The sequence below is a fragment of the Halichondria panicea genome, chromosome 12 (assembly GCF_963675165.1).
Source record: "Halichondria panicea chromosome 12, odHalPani1.1, whole genome shotgun sequence".
Taxonomy (NCBI): Eukaryota; Metazoa; Porifera; class Demospongiae; order Suberitida; family Halichondriidae; genus Halichondria; species Halichondria panicea.
This window is the reverse complement of record NC_087388.1, coordinates 6,222,947-6,238,769: the sequence shown is the minus strand read 5'-3', so window position 1 is coordinate 6,238,769 and position 15,823 is coordinate 6,222,947. Positions and strand designations below refer to the sequence as shown.

Sequence of the window (15,823 nt, the reverse complement as noted above, 5' to 3'; positions counted from 1 at the left end):
TTGAAATAACAACAGCCCCGTTTTATGGTTCAATTATTCAATAGCCACAATTAAGACACCAAACTCGTAGCAATATAATGATACTTGTGGTACATCTCACCCCACTCTTGCTTGAGACATGCACATCAATCAGTTCTGCTGTCTTCTTGACTCTGAGAGCAGTCAGTCCACATCCACAACAGCCAGGCTTCACAACCCATTGCCATTATTTCCTTATCGGCTCTTTTTTCATTGCAGCCCCTGGGTGTACAGTCAACAGCTTACACAAGTTAGCCATTGTGGTTGAGATAGGCAGCACTGCCTAAGCACTTCATATAGTATAGACTCCGCTATTGAAGTGCTTGGAGACAAGATGCTATTATTTAGCACATCAGCAGAGTTCTATCATTGCCAAAGTCCAGAGGCTGCCTTAGCTCAATCAATATAGAGTCCTCACACCTAGCTGTATCAGAGAGAAGAGTTTATTAGAAAGAGTATACGCAACTCCACTTAACTAAAACTGTACAGGTAGTAGGCGCTATGTCTAACCTACGTCAAAACTACGTGCTGTTGTACACCATTCGTGATGATTATATCACTGATCATTGCCTTTCGTAGTGTTATAAGGATGAAATGGTTGGGGGTTACAATAGTGACCTTTCATTATAGGCAACAGCCCTCCTGCTGCCTTTCGTGCCTACACATATTACATGCCAAGAGACGTTAGCACAGTGCAGTTTGCTTAAAAAACAATTGGCAAAAGCATCTTCTCTATGATAATGGCGGCCAAAAAAAATGTTACCCTCACTAGCACACTCCTATAATTATGAGCGTTACTTTTCGTCGTCCGTTGGTCTGCTGCCTTTCATAATTAGGTAACAGCCTCCTGCTGCCTTTCATTAGGCAACAGTCCTACTGCAGTGGTAGTAGTTCCTAGTGTCTTTCATTAGGCAAGTAGCAAACAGTTCTTTTCCATGCTGGATTGTTTATTATATCTATGGTAATACTGTAACATAGAAGGAACACATGCATCACCACACACAACATGTTTGAAACCTTCACAAGGCAAAGTTTATACAAAATATGAATCAAATAGTTAAGCTATAAAGACTATAAAGTATCATGCTCCATTAGTTCAGTCTCTTGGGGCAAAATTGTCTCATTTTCTTGTGCTTTCTTTTCTTCTTTTAGTGGGTCAGCTGTTGTTGCCTCCTCCTCGCTGGGGTCAGCTGTTGTTGCCTCCTCCTCGCTGGGGTCAGCTGTTGCTGCCTCCTCCTCGCTGGGGTCAGCTGTTGCTTCGTTTGTTGCCTCCTCCTTGCTTGGGTCAGCTGCTGTTTCCTTTGTTGCCTCCTCCTCGCTAGAGATAACTGCTGTTTCCTTTGTTGCCTCCTCCTCGCTAGAGACATCTGTTGTTTCCTTTGTTGCCTCCTCCATGCTGGGGTAAGCTGTTGTTTCCTTTGTTACCTCCTCCATGCTGGAGTAAGCTGTTGTTTTCTTTGTTGCCTCCTCCTCGCTAGAGACAGCTGCTGTTTCCTTTGTTGCCTCCTCCTTGCCAGACACAGCTTTTATTTCTTGAGGTGGATGATCCATTGTATTGCCGCCAGAGCTTGCTTCGTGTACAGTATCTAGGTTAGGTTCATCAACACTGCCCTCTCTGACTGATTGCTCCATACTGCCAGATGGTTCAATACCAACAGAGTCTGCTTGTGTGTGTGTGTGTGTGTGTGTGGGGGGGGGGGGGGGGGACACTTTGTTACTGGAATTTCAATTATCATAAATACAACGAGTACGCTGCATGGACTTGCTTCTTAATAATTGTAGTGCTATATATAATACAGTAATGTATAGCGGGACATTTTCACAATTTGTTGAGAGCCCTCAGAAGAAATGTTCGCAGTTGTAACATGTGCATTTCAATGCCAGGAAACCACACCCACTAAGAGCTTTTGCATGTGAATTATACCGGTGAGAGTTTCTCCTAGTTTAAGTTTCGCGTTAACTCTCTGTCCTCGAAAAACGCGAAATTTGCACTTCACTAAAATGTCTTGCTATAATTATAGTATAATTATGTAAAGTACATATAGGTGCAACCCACCTTCTATTGTGACGTCTACATTGGACTCCAGTGGCGCACCCTGGGTTCGAAGTTCAGAGGTCACATGGGTGTCTTTTTTCGGATTCGAGATCAGTTTTTTCTCACTCAGATTGAGAATGGAGTCGGCAATCACACGAGCATTATTTTTCTGAGGGGAGAGAGTGCAAAGTTCATACAAATAGTTTTAGTACATGCAGCCACTAAAATATTTTATCATTAATCACAGTGAACCCACCATAATGCATGGCCACTACTGAAGAAGGTCAACTGCGATAATAAACGAACAGTTTGTACAAAACAACCCCTCAACAAAGGCCACCTCTGTGTACTAAAGTTTATTCCTCAAAGGTATCCGTTTCATCCACTGTACAGCTGGTAAAAGTTCAAGCATAGATACCGAATGAAATTAACATATATACTGTATAGCAGGAAATTTTCGTGGGGTAAAAAATTGGTTATTTTCGTGGGCAAGCTGACCTCCACGAAATTTCAACGTAGGCATGGCTTACCGGAACGTATGAATGCAGTGCAGGCAACGAGACTAAACGAAATTTTACTCACGAAAACCACTGTTATCCAGATAAACGAATTTTTTACCCCACGAAAATTACCCGCTATACGGTATACACTTCTTTACATTAGTTGTTGTACTGTACATGCAGTGTTTCCATGAGCTCACCTGATAGCCTCCGGCGGTTACCATGAAGATGGGGATATTTCTTTTCTGGACCTCTTCAAAGACAATCTGATCTCTCTGTATAACTCCCTGTGAGTGTGAGTGTGTGTGTGTGTGTGTGTGTGTGTGGGTGTGTGTGTGTGTGTGTGTGTGTGTGTTAAAGGGATTCTGTCTCTACAGTAGGTACAGTGTGCACACAGCCTCATTCCCGGCCTCATTACAAGACCCTCCCCTCATATGTACCTCAGGGGTGATGTCTAGTCGCCCGAGGCTGTCCCCTATCAGAACATCTGTGCCCGCGTTGTACACCACAATGTCCGGTTGAAACGTGTCCAGTGATTTGGGGAAACCCCTGCAATTAATTAAAGAACAGTTCTATAGACTAAAAACACAGTTGCATTTGAAGGCAAGCTCTTGCCCCACCCGCCCCCTCCACACACACCAAGCCATACCCACACACACCTGTTCAGGAGGTCAAGATATTCTTCGTCTCTTGTGTGTACGTCCAATTCAATCATAGAAGAAATACCATCTATAGACAAACAATTTTAATTAACTGAAGCAAATGCCCTTTGACCTCTGACCTTTGGCGTATCTGTCGTTAGGATAGATCCACTTGTTATACATGTCCAGAATGTACACTCGCTCATCGCCAAGAAAGTCTCTCTCGTGTCCGTTGCCTTGGTGAGCGTCCAGGTCTATGATCATCACCTTGGCTACGTTCTCCATATGGTTGAACATAAACTGTGTGTGTGCGTCGGGGGTGGGAGGGTGTGAAATCTTTGAAAGGCCATAACTTTTGCACAGTGTACCGTATTATAGAATGTTTTGCGAGCATTCAACATATGCAAACTTTGCGAGGGTTGATCAATTCGCAGCAATAAAATCCGCAAAACCTAAATTATTACTAGTAAATACACACGATCCATTGACAGAACGCAATAGTTAGATAGCAAAAGGTTAAATTTTATGCTGATTTGGCTCATTCGCAAAGGTTTTTCACCAGCAAAATATTCTAGTACTACGGTAATCGATTAATTCCCGATTAAAACTTATGAAAGAGCTTCTTCTAAGCTTTCAGAAAACCACAAAATCGTTGACATTGGGTCACCAGGAGCTCACCTTGATGGAGAGAGTGATGTCAGCGTAGGCACAGAAACCACCCCCCTCAGTGCTGGAGCAATGGTGGAACCCGCCCCCTGCATAGGTACGTCTCAGTGGGGGGTACGTCTCAGTGAGCATGCAGGTACCTTATGTTACTATTAAACAGGTACTGTAATTATTAACGCAAAATTATGTCTGTGCTTAAATAATTTTTTAAATGAAAATGTATTTTTGAGAGTATGATAGGCAAGATAGCCTTTTTTCATCTGTATCTGACTCCAAACTTTCCATTCAACCTTACGAAAAAATTAATATTATTGTGTTAATGAATTTGCTGCAAATCCGCCAAAATTAGCACGCTAAAAACAGAGAAAAAAATCTCACCAATATTGATGGCCCATCCTCTCTCCATGGCCAGTTTACCCGCCATTATCGTTCCTCCGGTGGCCATTCTAAACGGTCGCAGTAGACGGTTCTGTACTATAGAGTTTGGAAGAATGGCGACTGGTGGGACCTCCACTACCATGGCGACGTTGGTACTGGACTGTGTGTGAGGTGTGAGGGGGTGGTATGTGTGAGGTGTGGTATGTGTGAGGTGTGGAGGTAAAGAATAACAGACATCAACTAAACAATGCAGACAATGCTAATGTCTCCACCAAAAAAGGATTGGTTTTTAATGCTAACAATTAGAGATGCCTTATTCATGCTCTCCTGATTATATACAATAGGGTACGTGGTGGATCACATGACTGTCATATGACTTACAGTGAGGCTCTTGAGATACTTGTCAGTGTGCACTACCAATAGCTCAGACTCGTTGACTTCGTGAGGGGTCACGATTGAAGACCCGTCCTTTATCATACCGCCCTCTGTGTGGGTGTGTGGTGGATGGTGTGTGGGTGGGAGTGTGGGTTGTGGAGGTTGAAATGGTACACGTTGCATCCTTACTAGTTAAACCATGAAAGAGGACTGCTAGCGTAACTATGGTAGCTTGAAATTTAATAACACTGGATGTCTAAGTACATGGAAGGGGCATGGCTAATATAGTAGACTGCAGTTTAATTTGCTAATGACTACAAAATGTATAATTATAGATCTACTGCAAACAAGTACGTATGTAAAAAGACGGCAATAATTATCACGGTACCCACTGACCAATCAGATAGTTGTAGACCTTGCCCCATTTCCCACTATCGAATGGATGTATGTTCTGAAGTCCCCAGAAGCTGATGTTGTAGTCAGGGGAGTAGATGATTGGTAGTTGGTCAGGGCCTAGCTGGGCCAGCTGGTAGAGACGAGGGCTGGAGCTGTCATCTTCTTGAGCAGGCTGCTCCTCTGATTGACGATTACCCATGCTACGTGTGCGTGTGTGCGTGGAGGTATTTGTATGTGTGTGTGTGTGTGTGTGTGTGTGTGTGTGGGGGGGGGGGGAGGGGGTCGGATATGTGTGTGTGGAGTGGTTGCTTTTTAATAGCTGTATGCCAGTGGCAGTGATAAACACATAATAGCAAACTAGATCTCACCTATGATTATACTGATGTTCTTTATTTTCTCCTGGTCTATAGTCTTGCTGTGAGCTGCTAGCTAGCTGTAGCTTGTGTGCTAGCCTTGAAAGGTCATCAAGCATGCATAATCCGCGGTCTCACTTCGAGGATCACCCACAACGTTTTGCGAACTTTGCGATTATGACCGCAAAAATAAGATAGCTAACAAACACTTGTATACATTACGATCCTTGCCAGATGTCAAAAATTCGCAAACATTTTTGCTACCAACGTTGTAGCAATTAATTCCAGGCGTTTCAGAAAATAATGTGTAGCAAAACAAAATAATTTATTATGCACACAGCACATAACAATGTTCAGCAACTATAGCCAGTATAGGCCTACATAATCAGGGGGGGGGGGTTTATAAAGAGTTGTTATATTATTGAGCTGATTGATTTCAGTGGCTTGTATTTGTAGATGTGAAGTGTCTGTTCCTTAGAGTCAGTGCTGTTCGGAATAGAGGCCTTCTCGTGTCCTCTGACCTGTGTGTGTGTGTGTGTGTGTGTGTGTGTGTGTGTGTGTGTGTGTGTGTGGGGGGGGGGGTTAGAATGACACTTTAAAAAAAAACCCTACAGACGTACAGCACAAGCTATTAATTATTATCACATTAATTTTGACATTTGAACAAATTCAAGTGGACAGGCGGCATGAACAAACAACTCATAAAAGTACTTGAAATTTAAACCAAATAGTAGTACAGGGAATTACCTTTCAATCCATAATTATTATTATAATTACATTAACGATTCCACTACAAACAATTTGGTTAAAATTGATATAATTATTATTACACGCATCTGAACCCATGCCAGCACATACCTGGTCTTTGCTCTGACAGCAGAAGAAGCCGACACCTAATAGAGTGGTAATCACGAGGAATATCATGAAGCAGTGCCATGATCCATGCCTCCACCCACTCCCGGCAGGTTCTTGTTCAGGACGACTATCATAGTTTGTTGGCCATTGTAGTAGATAGTGATCTTGGGCCTCGTCTTCAACTACCATTACGTTCTCCTCCTCCTCATTTACTTGTTCAGGTCTGTAGTAATCCGTCTGTAGAGGGACAGTACAATCAATTATCATCACACACATACACACACACACACGAGCACAAGCACAAGCACACACAAGCACAAGCACAAGCACACACACACACACACACACACACACACACACACACACACACAAGCACAAGCACACACGCACACTCTCTTTATCTGCCATTACGTCCTCCTTCTCTTTATATATATAGCCATTATTCCAAGGCCTGGGTTCATGGTCGCCATAGTTAGTTGTCTGAGGATAATGAATGTATCAACATAAACACTCTGCCATACACACACACTGTCACATGACCTACACCATACCAATATTCAACACAAACAGCAAGAAGAAGTATTTTAAATGTAGTACGTACATTGTGGCTGATAGCTGTATATATATATAACTACTATAGGTTACACATTATAATCACCTCTTCTTGTGGACTGCCACTGTTGGTAGGTTTCTCCACTTCTTCCGCTTCTTCTTCCATAACATCAAAATCTTCTTTCTCTGCCTCGTATAGTTCAGATGGCTGAGCAGTTGCGGCAGCTGCTTCCAGTTTGTCTTCAAAGGTAATTTGATCAATTACAGCCTTCAACTCGGATGAATATTTAACGGCAACTTTTATCAAATCATCGGTAAGTTTAGGGAATGCAGGTTGTAGTCCTTTCAGTATTAGAGAAGGATCATTTCCTTCAGCCAACATATTCTGAAGTTTTTTGAGGTCCTCTACTGGCAGGGGTTTCATAGCAGCCATCAATTGCTGTTCAACTATCTTTTCAATAGCTCCATCAAGTTGAGATTTGACTTCATTTTGCGATGATGACTGGCCATTGCTTTGACTGGGCTGTTCAACTATCTTTTCAATAGCTCCATCAAGCTTGGGTTTGACGGGATATTGCGATGATGACTGGCCATTGCTTTGACTGGGAGGTTCTTTGCTTGGTTCTTTGGTTCCAGGACTTTTAGTGACAGGGTTAAGCTTTTCTTTCCTTGAAATCATTCCTCTCAAGATGCCATGCAGTAGAGTGTAATGGCCCTTGAGTTGGTCTAACATGCTGTACACATCTTCACCGCCATCGTCAGCAAGAGCTCCCAACAATCCCTCAAATTCTGAGAAGTCTTTTTTGTCTCCGATGGTATGCTCCAAAAGCTTGAGATCGCCGAGTGTCATCGCGTCGAATATCCTCCCAAACTTGTGAATAGGTTTTCCTATTTCACCGCTGTGAGATTGTCCTTCAGTTAAAAGATTTGGTCCAGCCATTTTAGGTAGCTTCTCAAGGTTGGTAGATTTGGGGCTGGCAGTTGGCTCACTGAAGTAATCTTGGGCCTCGTCTTCAACTACCATTACGTCCTCCTTCTCCACATTTAGTTGTTCAGGCCTGTAGTAATCCGTCTGTAGAGGGACAGTACAATCAATTATCACACACATACACACACACACACACAAGCACAAGCACAAGCACAAGCACAAGCACACACACAAGCACAAGCACAAGCACAAGCACAAGCACACACACACACAAGCACAAGCACAAGCACACACGCACGCACAAGCACAAGCACAAGCACAAGCACAAGCACACACACACACGCACACTCACTTCATCTGCCTTTACGTCCTCCTCCTCATTATATATATAGCCATTGTTCCAAGGCCTGGGTTCATGGTCGCCATAGTTAGTTGTCTGAGGATAATGAATGTATCAACATAAACACTCTGCCATACACACACACTGTCACATGACCTACACTATACCAATATTCAACACAAACAGCAAGAAGAAGTATTTTAAATGTAGTACGTACATTGTGGCTGATAGCTGTATATATATATAACTACTATAGGTTACACATTATAATCACCTCTTCTTGTGGACTGCCACTGTTGGTAGGTTTCTCCACTTCTTCCTCCATAACAAAATCTTCTTTCTCTGCCTCGTATAGTTCAGATGGCTGAGCAGTTGCGGCAGCTGCTTCCAGTTTGTCTTCAAAGGTAATTTGATCAATTACAGCCTTCAACTCGGATGAATATTTAACGGCAACTTTTATCAATTCATCGGTAAGTTTAGGGAATGCAGGTTGTAGTCCTTTCAGTATTTGAGAAGGATCATTTCCTTCAGCCAACATATTCTGAAGTTTTTCGACGTCTTCTACTGGCAGGGTTTTCATAGCAGCCATCAATTGCTGTTCAACTATCTTTTCAACAGCTCCATCAAGTTTCGATGGTGACTGGCCATTGCTTTGACTGGAAGGTTCTTTGCTTGGTTCTTCGGTTCTAGAGACAGGATGAAGCCTTTCGTTCTGACTGCTTGGTTCATTTCCAGAGACAGGATTAGACTTTCCAGTCTTCGCAATTAATCCTCTTACGATGCCGTGAAGCATTGTGTAGCGATTCTTGAGCTGATCAATCATATCAAACACATTTTCTCCATCTTTATTGTCATCGTGGATTAATGCTCCCAATATCCCTTGAAATTCTGATATGTCTTTGGCACTCTCCAAAAGCGTCAGTTGGTCGAGAGGCAAGTCCTCTAAGAAGTTAGAAAACTTCTTAATAAGCGGTTGAACGAAATTCCTTTTAGATATGGGATTTAGTCGAGGGTTTATTATTCCTGGGGGTGGGGGAAAGAGACGCCAATGAGTATGTACTCTAGTTAATACGTTAATATTAAAAGTGGTTTACATGTACCGTAAAACCTCGATTTAAGGAGACACTTTATAATTACGTTTTGCGAAAGTAGAGTTTTAATGTACACAAACAATTATATGGTGCTATAATTATGAGCGAAATGTCCAAGTGTCGCATATTTAGAGGGTCGGCTTAAATCGAGGTTTTACGGTAGGTGCTAGGACGTACGTAGATAGACCGTTTTATGACTCTTAGTAAGCCTGAAAATAAAATATCAGTAGCTGGCTACACTCAAATCCTAGTCCTAACACTAGTTCTGTGTATAAAATGAATATACAATACACACTTTCGTACAATTACAAGTATTGTGTATACTCTGTCAGCTAGTTAAACTCCTCACTTTGGTCCTGGTCATTCTCCTCACCTCCAGTGTCAGTGTCAGGAGCTGGTGCGCTCATGGACGATACCAACAGAGCAGAGAGTAGGAGTAGAGTGTAGCACTTTACCATCTTGTTTAGCTTAGCTAGCTAGTTTCAGCTTAGCTTAGAGAACAAAAATGTAACATAATTATAGGAAGGCGTACAATGTCAAGAGTTATGTCTTCCTATGACATCACAGGGTATATAAACGGGGTCACCTCGAGGTATGTGGAAATGATCGTTAACACGACTTATCTAATTACAGTATTATCAACGTGTAGGTTTATTTAACCATCTTTATCGAACGTAACAGGACATGTAATCATGTACATGTAGAAAACAGAAACCACAGCCATGACATTAAAAAAGAGTTCAGTTCAGTTTGAGATTATGTTGTGCTGACTTGCTTGTATGTATAGTTACGAGCTTTCCGACCCTTCGAAGCAACCTCCGCAATGTATGCCCGGATCTGTGCGGGTGTGTGTGTGTGTGTGGGTGGGGGTGCATGTGTGTGTGTGGGGGGAAGGTGACACGCTATAATAATATCTGTCAATACAATAGGCTAACTACAGCAGTAAATCAACCAAACTACACTTTCATACACTTCACATTTACTAGAAATTGAAGATAAATTTACGTGGCAAAATCTTCCAACTGAACTATAAAAGAACAATAGAATTAACCATTTAATCTAGACTCTGCAACTAACAATTTTAGGTGACATTGCTAGCATGTATTTGAAGCCCTTATCTGATGAATCCATATATATGCACACACGTACCTTCGTCTTGTTGTGACTGCAGATGTAGCCAACGCCCACTAGAGCGGCAATCAGGAGGAATATGATGAGAAAGTGCCATGCCCCAAACCACCCCCCAGTCTTGACAGGTCTCCGTTGAAAGTCCTGCATCCAGTTGGTTGTCTGTCTTTCCCAATATGGATTCCAGGGCTTTGACCGTGACATGTCTGCAAGTTGTAAACATGGCGGGGGTGAGGTGGGGTGTATTGAATCATACTCATGTGAATAATAGGAACACTAATAGCAAAAAAGTATATGCAATTAGTTAACGTAGACTAGGTTATTTAGAACTCAAAGAGTGTTGTTGCTGAGGCTGGCCTCTAATTCACCAAGGCGTAGCCGAGTGTTCATTAGTGGTGAACAGAAGCCACACACTTCAGAGGGTTCTCAATACCGTATAGCGGAGATATTTTTAGGGTATAAACTTTCACGGAAAGACCGTTAGAGAGGTTTTCACGGATTTAATTTTGCAAAATAGTAGCCTTTTGCAGCATGCGATAAAATATGTGGGTATATATGTTTGCGGTACATGCTTAATCAGGGAAAATGTATACCTTCAAAACGATAGTCAATACAACTAAGAAACTGTACTACACTTGGTCTATGGCTTAAGCACCGTTTACACGAGGCCTTTAATCCGGGTTGGAGCGTTCACACGGCATCTAATCCAGATTCCAACCCGAATTACGGGGCTTTAGAAAAAGCGTCCCTTCCAGACAACAATCCCAACAATCCAGGAAATGCTTGCACTAAATGAGATGATTCATGCAGAAGAAGCCCCACATTTGAACTCCCGAAGGTTACTAACATTGTACATTGTACATGTACTAACCCAGTAAGCAACCTGTGGGTGGGGAGGTTCAAAAGTGCAGGCTGGGAGGTTACTTAGTTGGATACATAATTCATTACTAGTGTCCACATAAACATAAGTACATGTAGTGTAGTAGAGAAGCTGTGTATGATGTGAGGGGGACCTACCTTTAGTGTCTTGGTAGTCATGTTCATCCACCACCTCACCAGCTAACAGGATAAAAAGGTGACGTTAATTTATACACAATCATGCAATCAGCAAACTTACGAATAAGTTCAACGTCTTTTTCCTTATCATCATCAAAAATATCCATCTGTACAGAGGCAGTATATTCAATCATCACGCGAACGAACTCACAGTGTATGCCATATACAAACAACACACTACATTACTGAAACTAGACCTAACGATACAAGATGGAAGACTAAATGAAAATTCTGTTCAATGTTAGGCACACACGATTGCCGTCCTCCTCTGGATTGACACACTGCACGCACGCACGCACGCACGCACGCACGCACACACACACACACACACACACACACACACACACACACACACACACACACACACACACACACACACACACACACACATACCTTGCCGTCTTCTTTTGTTGAAATGTCCTCTCCTTTTGTTTCATCGCTTATTTTCATATCAATTTTCTTATCCTCAGCTTTAACTTTCTTATCTTCTTGTTTACTATCGTCCGTTACCTGGGAGGTTGGTTCAGAAGGCTGAGCAGTTGTGGCAGCTGGTGTCACGCTTTTCAGTTTGTTTTCTAAAAGAACTTGCTCAATTACAGCCTTCAACTCGGATGGATATTTAACGGTAATTTTTATCAAATCATCGGTAAGTTTAGGGAATGTCGGTTGTATTTCTTTCAGTATTTGAGAAGGATCACTTTTTTCAGCCAACATACTCTGAAGTTTTTCGAGGTCCTCTACTGGCAGGGTTTTCATAGCAGCCATCAATTGCTGTTCAACTATCTTTTCAACAGCTCCATCAAGTTTTGATGGTGACTGGCCATTGCTTTGACTGGGAGGTTCTTTGCTTGGTTCTTCGGTTCTAGAGACAGGATGAAGCCTTTCGTTCTGACTGCTTGGTTCATTTCCAGAGACAGGATTAGACTTTCCAGTCTTCGCAATTAATCCTCTTACGATGCCGTGAAGCATTGTGTAGCGATCCTTGAGCTGATCAATCATACCAAACACATTTTCTCCACCTTTATTGTCATCGTGGATTAATGCTCCTAATATCCCTTGAAATTCTGATATGTCTTTGGCACTCTCTAAAAGCGTCAGTTGGTCAAGAGGCAAGTCCTCTAAGAAGTTAGAAAACTTTTCAATAAGCAGTTGAATGGAATTCCATTTAGATATGGGATTTAGTCGAGGGTTTATTATTCCTGGGGGGGGGGAAGAGACGCCAATTAGTACCAATAGTATGTACTCTTGTTAATACGTTAATATTAATAGTGTGTACGTGTACGTGTATAAAATGAATAATTATAATAGGCCATAAACACTTTAATACAAGAGTATTGTGTCAGCTAGTTAAACTCCTCACTTTGGTCCTGATCATTCTCCTCACCTCCAGTGTCAGTGTTAGGAGCTGGTGCGCTCATGGAGGAGACCAACAGAGCAGAGAGCAGGAGTAGAGTGTAGCACTTTACCATCTTGTACAACCATCACAGGGTATAAACGTCACCTCGAGGTATGTGGAAAAGATCATTAACAAGACTTATCTAATACAGTATTATCAACGTGTAGGTTTATTTAACGATCTTTAGCGAACGTAACAGGACATGTAATCTTGTATACATTAGAAAACAGAAACCACAGCCATGACATTAAAAAAGAGTTCTTTTGATAGTTTTGTTTGAGATTATGTTGTACTGACTTGCTTGTATGTATAGTTACGAGCTTTCCGACCCTTCGAAGCAACCTCCGCAATGTACGCCCGGATCTGTGTGTGTGTGTGTGTGTGTGTGTGGAGGGGGAGGTGGGCGTGTGTGGGGGGAGTGGGTGTGGAGGGGGAGGTGGGTGGGTGGACACGTTATAATAATATCTGTCAATACAATAGGCTAACTACAGCAGTAAATCAACCAAACTACACTTTCATACACTTCACATTTACTAGAAAAGGTGGGATAAGATAAATTTACATGGGCAAAATCTTCCTCTAAAGAACAACCATTTAATATCCAGACTCTGCAACTAACAATTTTGGGTGAATTGAATTGTATTTGAAGCCCTTATCTGATGAATCCATACGCACACACGTACCTTCACCTTGTTGTGACTGCAGATGTAGCCGACGCCCACTAGAGCGGCAATTAGGAGGAATATGATGAGAAAGTGCCACGCCCCAAACCACCCCCCAGTCTTGACAGGTCTCCGTTGAAAGGTGTCCTGCATCCAGCTTGTTGTCTGTCTTGCCCAATATGGCACCCAGGCTGTAGTAGAGGGCATCCAGTCTGTATAGGGCTGCTTTGCCCATGCAATGTCTGCAAGTTGTAAACATAGGAGTGGGGGGGTGTATTGAATCATACCCATGTGAACAATAGAAGCTATAGAGCAATGCAATTACGTTGTTAATTAGACTAGGTGTACTAGGTTATTTAGAACTCAAAGAGTGTTGTTGCTGAGGCTGGCCTCTAATTCACCAAGGAGTAGCCGAGTGTCCATTAGTGGTGAACACACTTCAGAGGGTTCTCAATATCATATAGCGGGGATATTTCTAGGGTATAAACTTTCGCGGAAAGACCGTTAGAGAGGTTTTCGCGGATTTAAGTTTTGCAAAATAGCAGTCTTTCTGCAGCATGCGATAAAATGTGTGGGTATAAATGTTTGCGGTATATACATGCTTAACGGGAGTCAATACAACTAAGAAACTGTACTGCACTTGATCTATGGCTTAAGCACTGTTTACACAAGGCATTTAATCCGGGTTGGACTGTTTACAACGGAGTCTAATCCAGATTCCAACCCGGATTATGGGGCTTTAGAAAAAGCGTCCCTTCCAGACAACAATCCCAACAATCCAGGAAATGCTTGCACTAAATGAAATTCACATGCAGAAGCACATTTGAACTCCCAGAGGTTACTAACCCAGTAAGCAACCTGTGGGTGGCAAAAGTGCAGACTTCTTTTGCTGGGAGGTTACTTAGTTGGATACATAATTCATTACTAGTGTCCACATCAAAGCTTCTAAACATAAGTACATGTAGTGTAGCAGAGAAGCTGTGTATGATGTGAGGAGGGGGCACCTACCTTCAGTGTCTTGGTAGTCATGTTCATCCACCACCTCACCAGCTAACAGGATAAAAAGGTGACGTTAATTTGTACAGAATCATGCAATCAGCAAACTTACGAACAGGTTTATTTAACTCCTCGTCTCCCTGTCCCTTATCATCAGATCCGATGATATCCGTCTGTATAGAGGCAGTGCAAACATCACGCACACGCACACGCACGCACGCACGCACGCACGCACGCACGCACACACACACACACACACACACACACACACACACACACACACACACACACACACACACACACACACACACACACACACAGAGTGAGACTGAACTATAACACAAACACATTCTCCATACACCACATGACATCTTATAAGTGTAATGCCGTACAAACAACACCACATACATTGTAAGCATGTGGACACACCTTCTCATTACTATTCTCCGTTATCTGGGTTGGTTCAGGTGGCTCAGCAGTTGTGGTAGCTGATGTTACACCTTCCAGTTTGTAATCAAAGAGAACTTGCTCAATTACAGCCTTCAACTCGGATGGATATTTAACGGCAAATATTATCAATTCATCGGTTAGTTTAGGGAATGCAGGTTGTAGTCCTCTCAGTATTAGAGAAGGATCATTTCCTTCAGCCAGCATACTCTGAACTTTTTCGAGGTCCTCCATTGGCAGGGGTTTCATAGCAGCCATCAATTGCTGTTCAAGTATCTTTTCAACAGCTCCATCAAGTTTGGGTTTGACTCCGTTTTGCGATGATGACTGGCCAGTGATCTGACTGGGAGGTTCTTTGCTTGGTACATTTCCAGAGACAGGATTAGACTTTCCAGTCTTTGCAATTAATCCTCTTACGATGCCGTGAAGCATAGTGTAGCGATCCTTGAGCTGATCAATCATATCAAACACATTTTCTCCACCTTCATTGTCATCGTGGATTAATGCTCCCAATATCCCTTGAAATTCTGATATGTCAATGGCACTCTCTAAAAGTGTCAGTTGGTCGAGAGGCAAGTCCTCTAAGAAGTTAGAAAACTTCTTAATAAGCAGTTGAATGGAATTCCTTTTAGATATGGGATTTAGTCGAGGGTTTATTAATCCTGGGGGTGGGGGGAAGAAACGCCAATTAATACCAATAGTTGTTAATACGTTAGTGTGTACGTGTACAAAATAAATAATTATATTAAATAGGCCATAAACACTTTAATACAAGTGTTGTGTACTCTGTCAGCTAGTTAAACTCCTCACTTTGGCCCTGGTCATTCTCCTCACCTCCAGTGTCAGTGTCAGGAGGAGCTGGTGCGCTCATGGACGATACCAACAGAGCAGAGTGTAGCACCTTCCCATCTTGTACAACATTACATTTTTGCTGACATAGCAATTATTTAGAAATGTTTGGCGATTGTTGATCACTTCTCCGCATTACGACCCTTGCCAAAACGCAAATT

The 15,823-nt window shown here is 42.4% G+C and overlaps 3 protein-coding genes across 12 annotated transcripts; all 3 read right to left on the bottom strand.

Moving 5' to 3' along the window:
- Positions 1–1,023: 1,023 nt before the first annotated feature.
- On the bottom strand, positions 1,024–5,514 carry LOC135345807 (histone deacetylase 11-like). The gene is made up of 11 exons (XM_064543267.1): positions 5,378–5,514; positions 5,010–5,209; positions 4,620–4,723; positions 4,239–4,398; positions 3,873–3,949; positions 3,335–3,494; positions 3,213–3,282; positions 2,994–3,102; positions 2,754–2,840; positions 2,075–2,222; positions 1,024–1,679 (listed from the first exon to the last, which is right to left on the bottom strand). The coding sequence occupies exons 1-11, from the start codon at positions 5,479–5,481 to the stop codon at positions 1,090–1,092; spliced, it is 1,809 nt and encodes a 602-aa protein (XP_064399337.1). The 5' UTR covers positions 5,482–5,514; the 3' UTR covers positions 1,024–1,089.
- An 85-nt stretch (positions 5,515–5,599) lies between these two features.
- Positions 5,600–9,678, bottom strand: LOC135345806 (uncharacterized). 3 transcript variants are annotated; one of them, XM_064543263.1, is made up of 7 exons: positions 9,478–9,678; positions 8,312–9,060; positions 8,044–8,133; positions 6,876–7,841; positions 6,608–6,697; positions 6,221–6,454; positions 5,600–5,883 (listed from the first exon to the last, which is right to left on the bottom strand). In XM_064543263.1, the coding sequence occupies exons 1-7, from the start codon at positions 9,584–9,586 to the stop codon at positions 5,776–5,778; spliced, it is 2,346 nt and encodes a 781-aa protein (XP_064399333.1). In that variant the 5' UTR covers positions 9,587–9,678; the 3' UTR covers positions 5,600–5,775. The 3 variants fall into 3 exon arrangements, with proteins under 3 accessions (XP_064399333.1, XP_064399335.1, XP_064399336.1); XM_064543265.1 differs by having other exon boundaries at positions 8,050–8,133; XM_064543266.1 differs by having other exon boundaries at positions 9,502–9,678.
- Positions 9,679–9,774: 96 nt separating this feature from the next.
- LOC135345811 (uncharacterized) lies at positions 9,775–15,779 on the bottom strand. 8 transcript variants are annotated; one of them, XM_064543278.1, is made up of 6 exons: positions 15,624–15,768; positions 14,796–15,475; positions 14,479–14,539; positions 14,379–14,420; positions 10,278–10,462; positions 9,775–9,965 (listed from the first exon to the last, which is right to left on the bottom strand). In XM_064543278.1, the coding sequence occupies exons 1-6, from the start codon at positions 15,682–15,684 to the stop codon at positions 9,885–9,887; spliced, it is 1,110 nt and encodes a 369-aa protein (XP_064399348.1). In that variant the 5' UTR covers positions 15,685–15,768; the 3' UTR covers positions 9,775–9,884. The 8 variants fall into 8 exon arrangements, 7 of the variants coding, with proteins under 7 accessions (XP_064399348.1, XP_064399341.1, XP_064399343.1 ...); XM_064543271.1 differs by lacking the exons at positions 14,379–14,420; positions 14,479–14,539; positions 14,796–15,475; positions 15,624–15,768 and adding exons at positions 11,274–11,315; positions 11,374–11,419; positions 11,706–12,511; positions 12,673–12,995; XM_064543273.1 differs by lacking the exons at positions 14,379–14,420; positions 14,479–14,539; positions 14,796–15,475; positions 15,624–15,768 and adding exons at positions 11,274–11,315; positions 11,374–11,419; positions 11,706–12,511; positions 12,673–12,995 and having other exon boundaries at positions 10,278–10,450.
- Between the last annotated feature and the right edge of the window lie 44 nt (positions 15,780–15,823).

Excerpts from the sequence above, each read along its gene's own strand:
- LOC135345811 (XM_064543271.1), bottom strand. The coding sequence starts at position 12,781 with ATGGTAAAGTGCTACACTCTACTCCTGCTCTCTGCTCTGTTGGTCTCC. Across the intron at positions 11,316-11,373 it reads AAAAGACGTTGAACTTATTC|CTGGTGAGGTGGTGGATGAA; the intron begins GTAAGTTTGCTG and ends TTATCCTGTTAG. Across the intron at positions 10,463-11,273 it reads TGACTACCAAGACACTAAAG|ACATGTCACGGTCAAAGCCC; the intron begins GTAGGTCCCCCT and ends TACAACTTGCAG.
- LOC135345806 (XM_064543263.1), bottom strand. The coding sequence starts at position 9,586 with ATGGTAAAGTGCTACACTCTACTCCTACTCTCTGCTCTGTTGGTATCG. Across the intron at positions 7,842-8,043 it reads TAAAGGCAGATGAAGTGAGT|ACGGATTACTACAGGCCTGA; the intron begins GTGCGTGTGTGT and ends GTCCCTCTACAG. Across the intron at positions 6,698-6,875 it reads GTGGCAGTCCACAAGAAGAG|ACAACTAACTATGGCGACCA; the intron begins GTGATTATAATG and ends CATTATCCTCAG.
- LOC135345807 (XM_064543267.1), bottom strand. The coding sequence starts at position 5,481 with ATGCTTGATGACCTTTCAAGGCTAGCACACAAGCTACAGCTAGCTAGC. Across the intron at positions 4,724-5,009 it reads GGTCTACAACTATCTGATTG|AGGGCGGTATGATAAAGGAC; the intron begins GTCAGTGGGTAC and ends ACACCCACACAG. Across the intron at positions 1,680-2,074 it reads TGTAGACGTCACAATAGAAG|ACTCTGTTGGTATTGAACCA; the intron begins GTGGGTTGCACC and ends ACACACAAGCAG.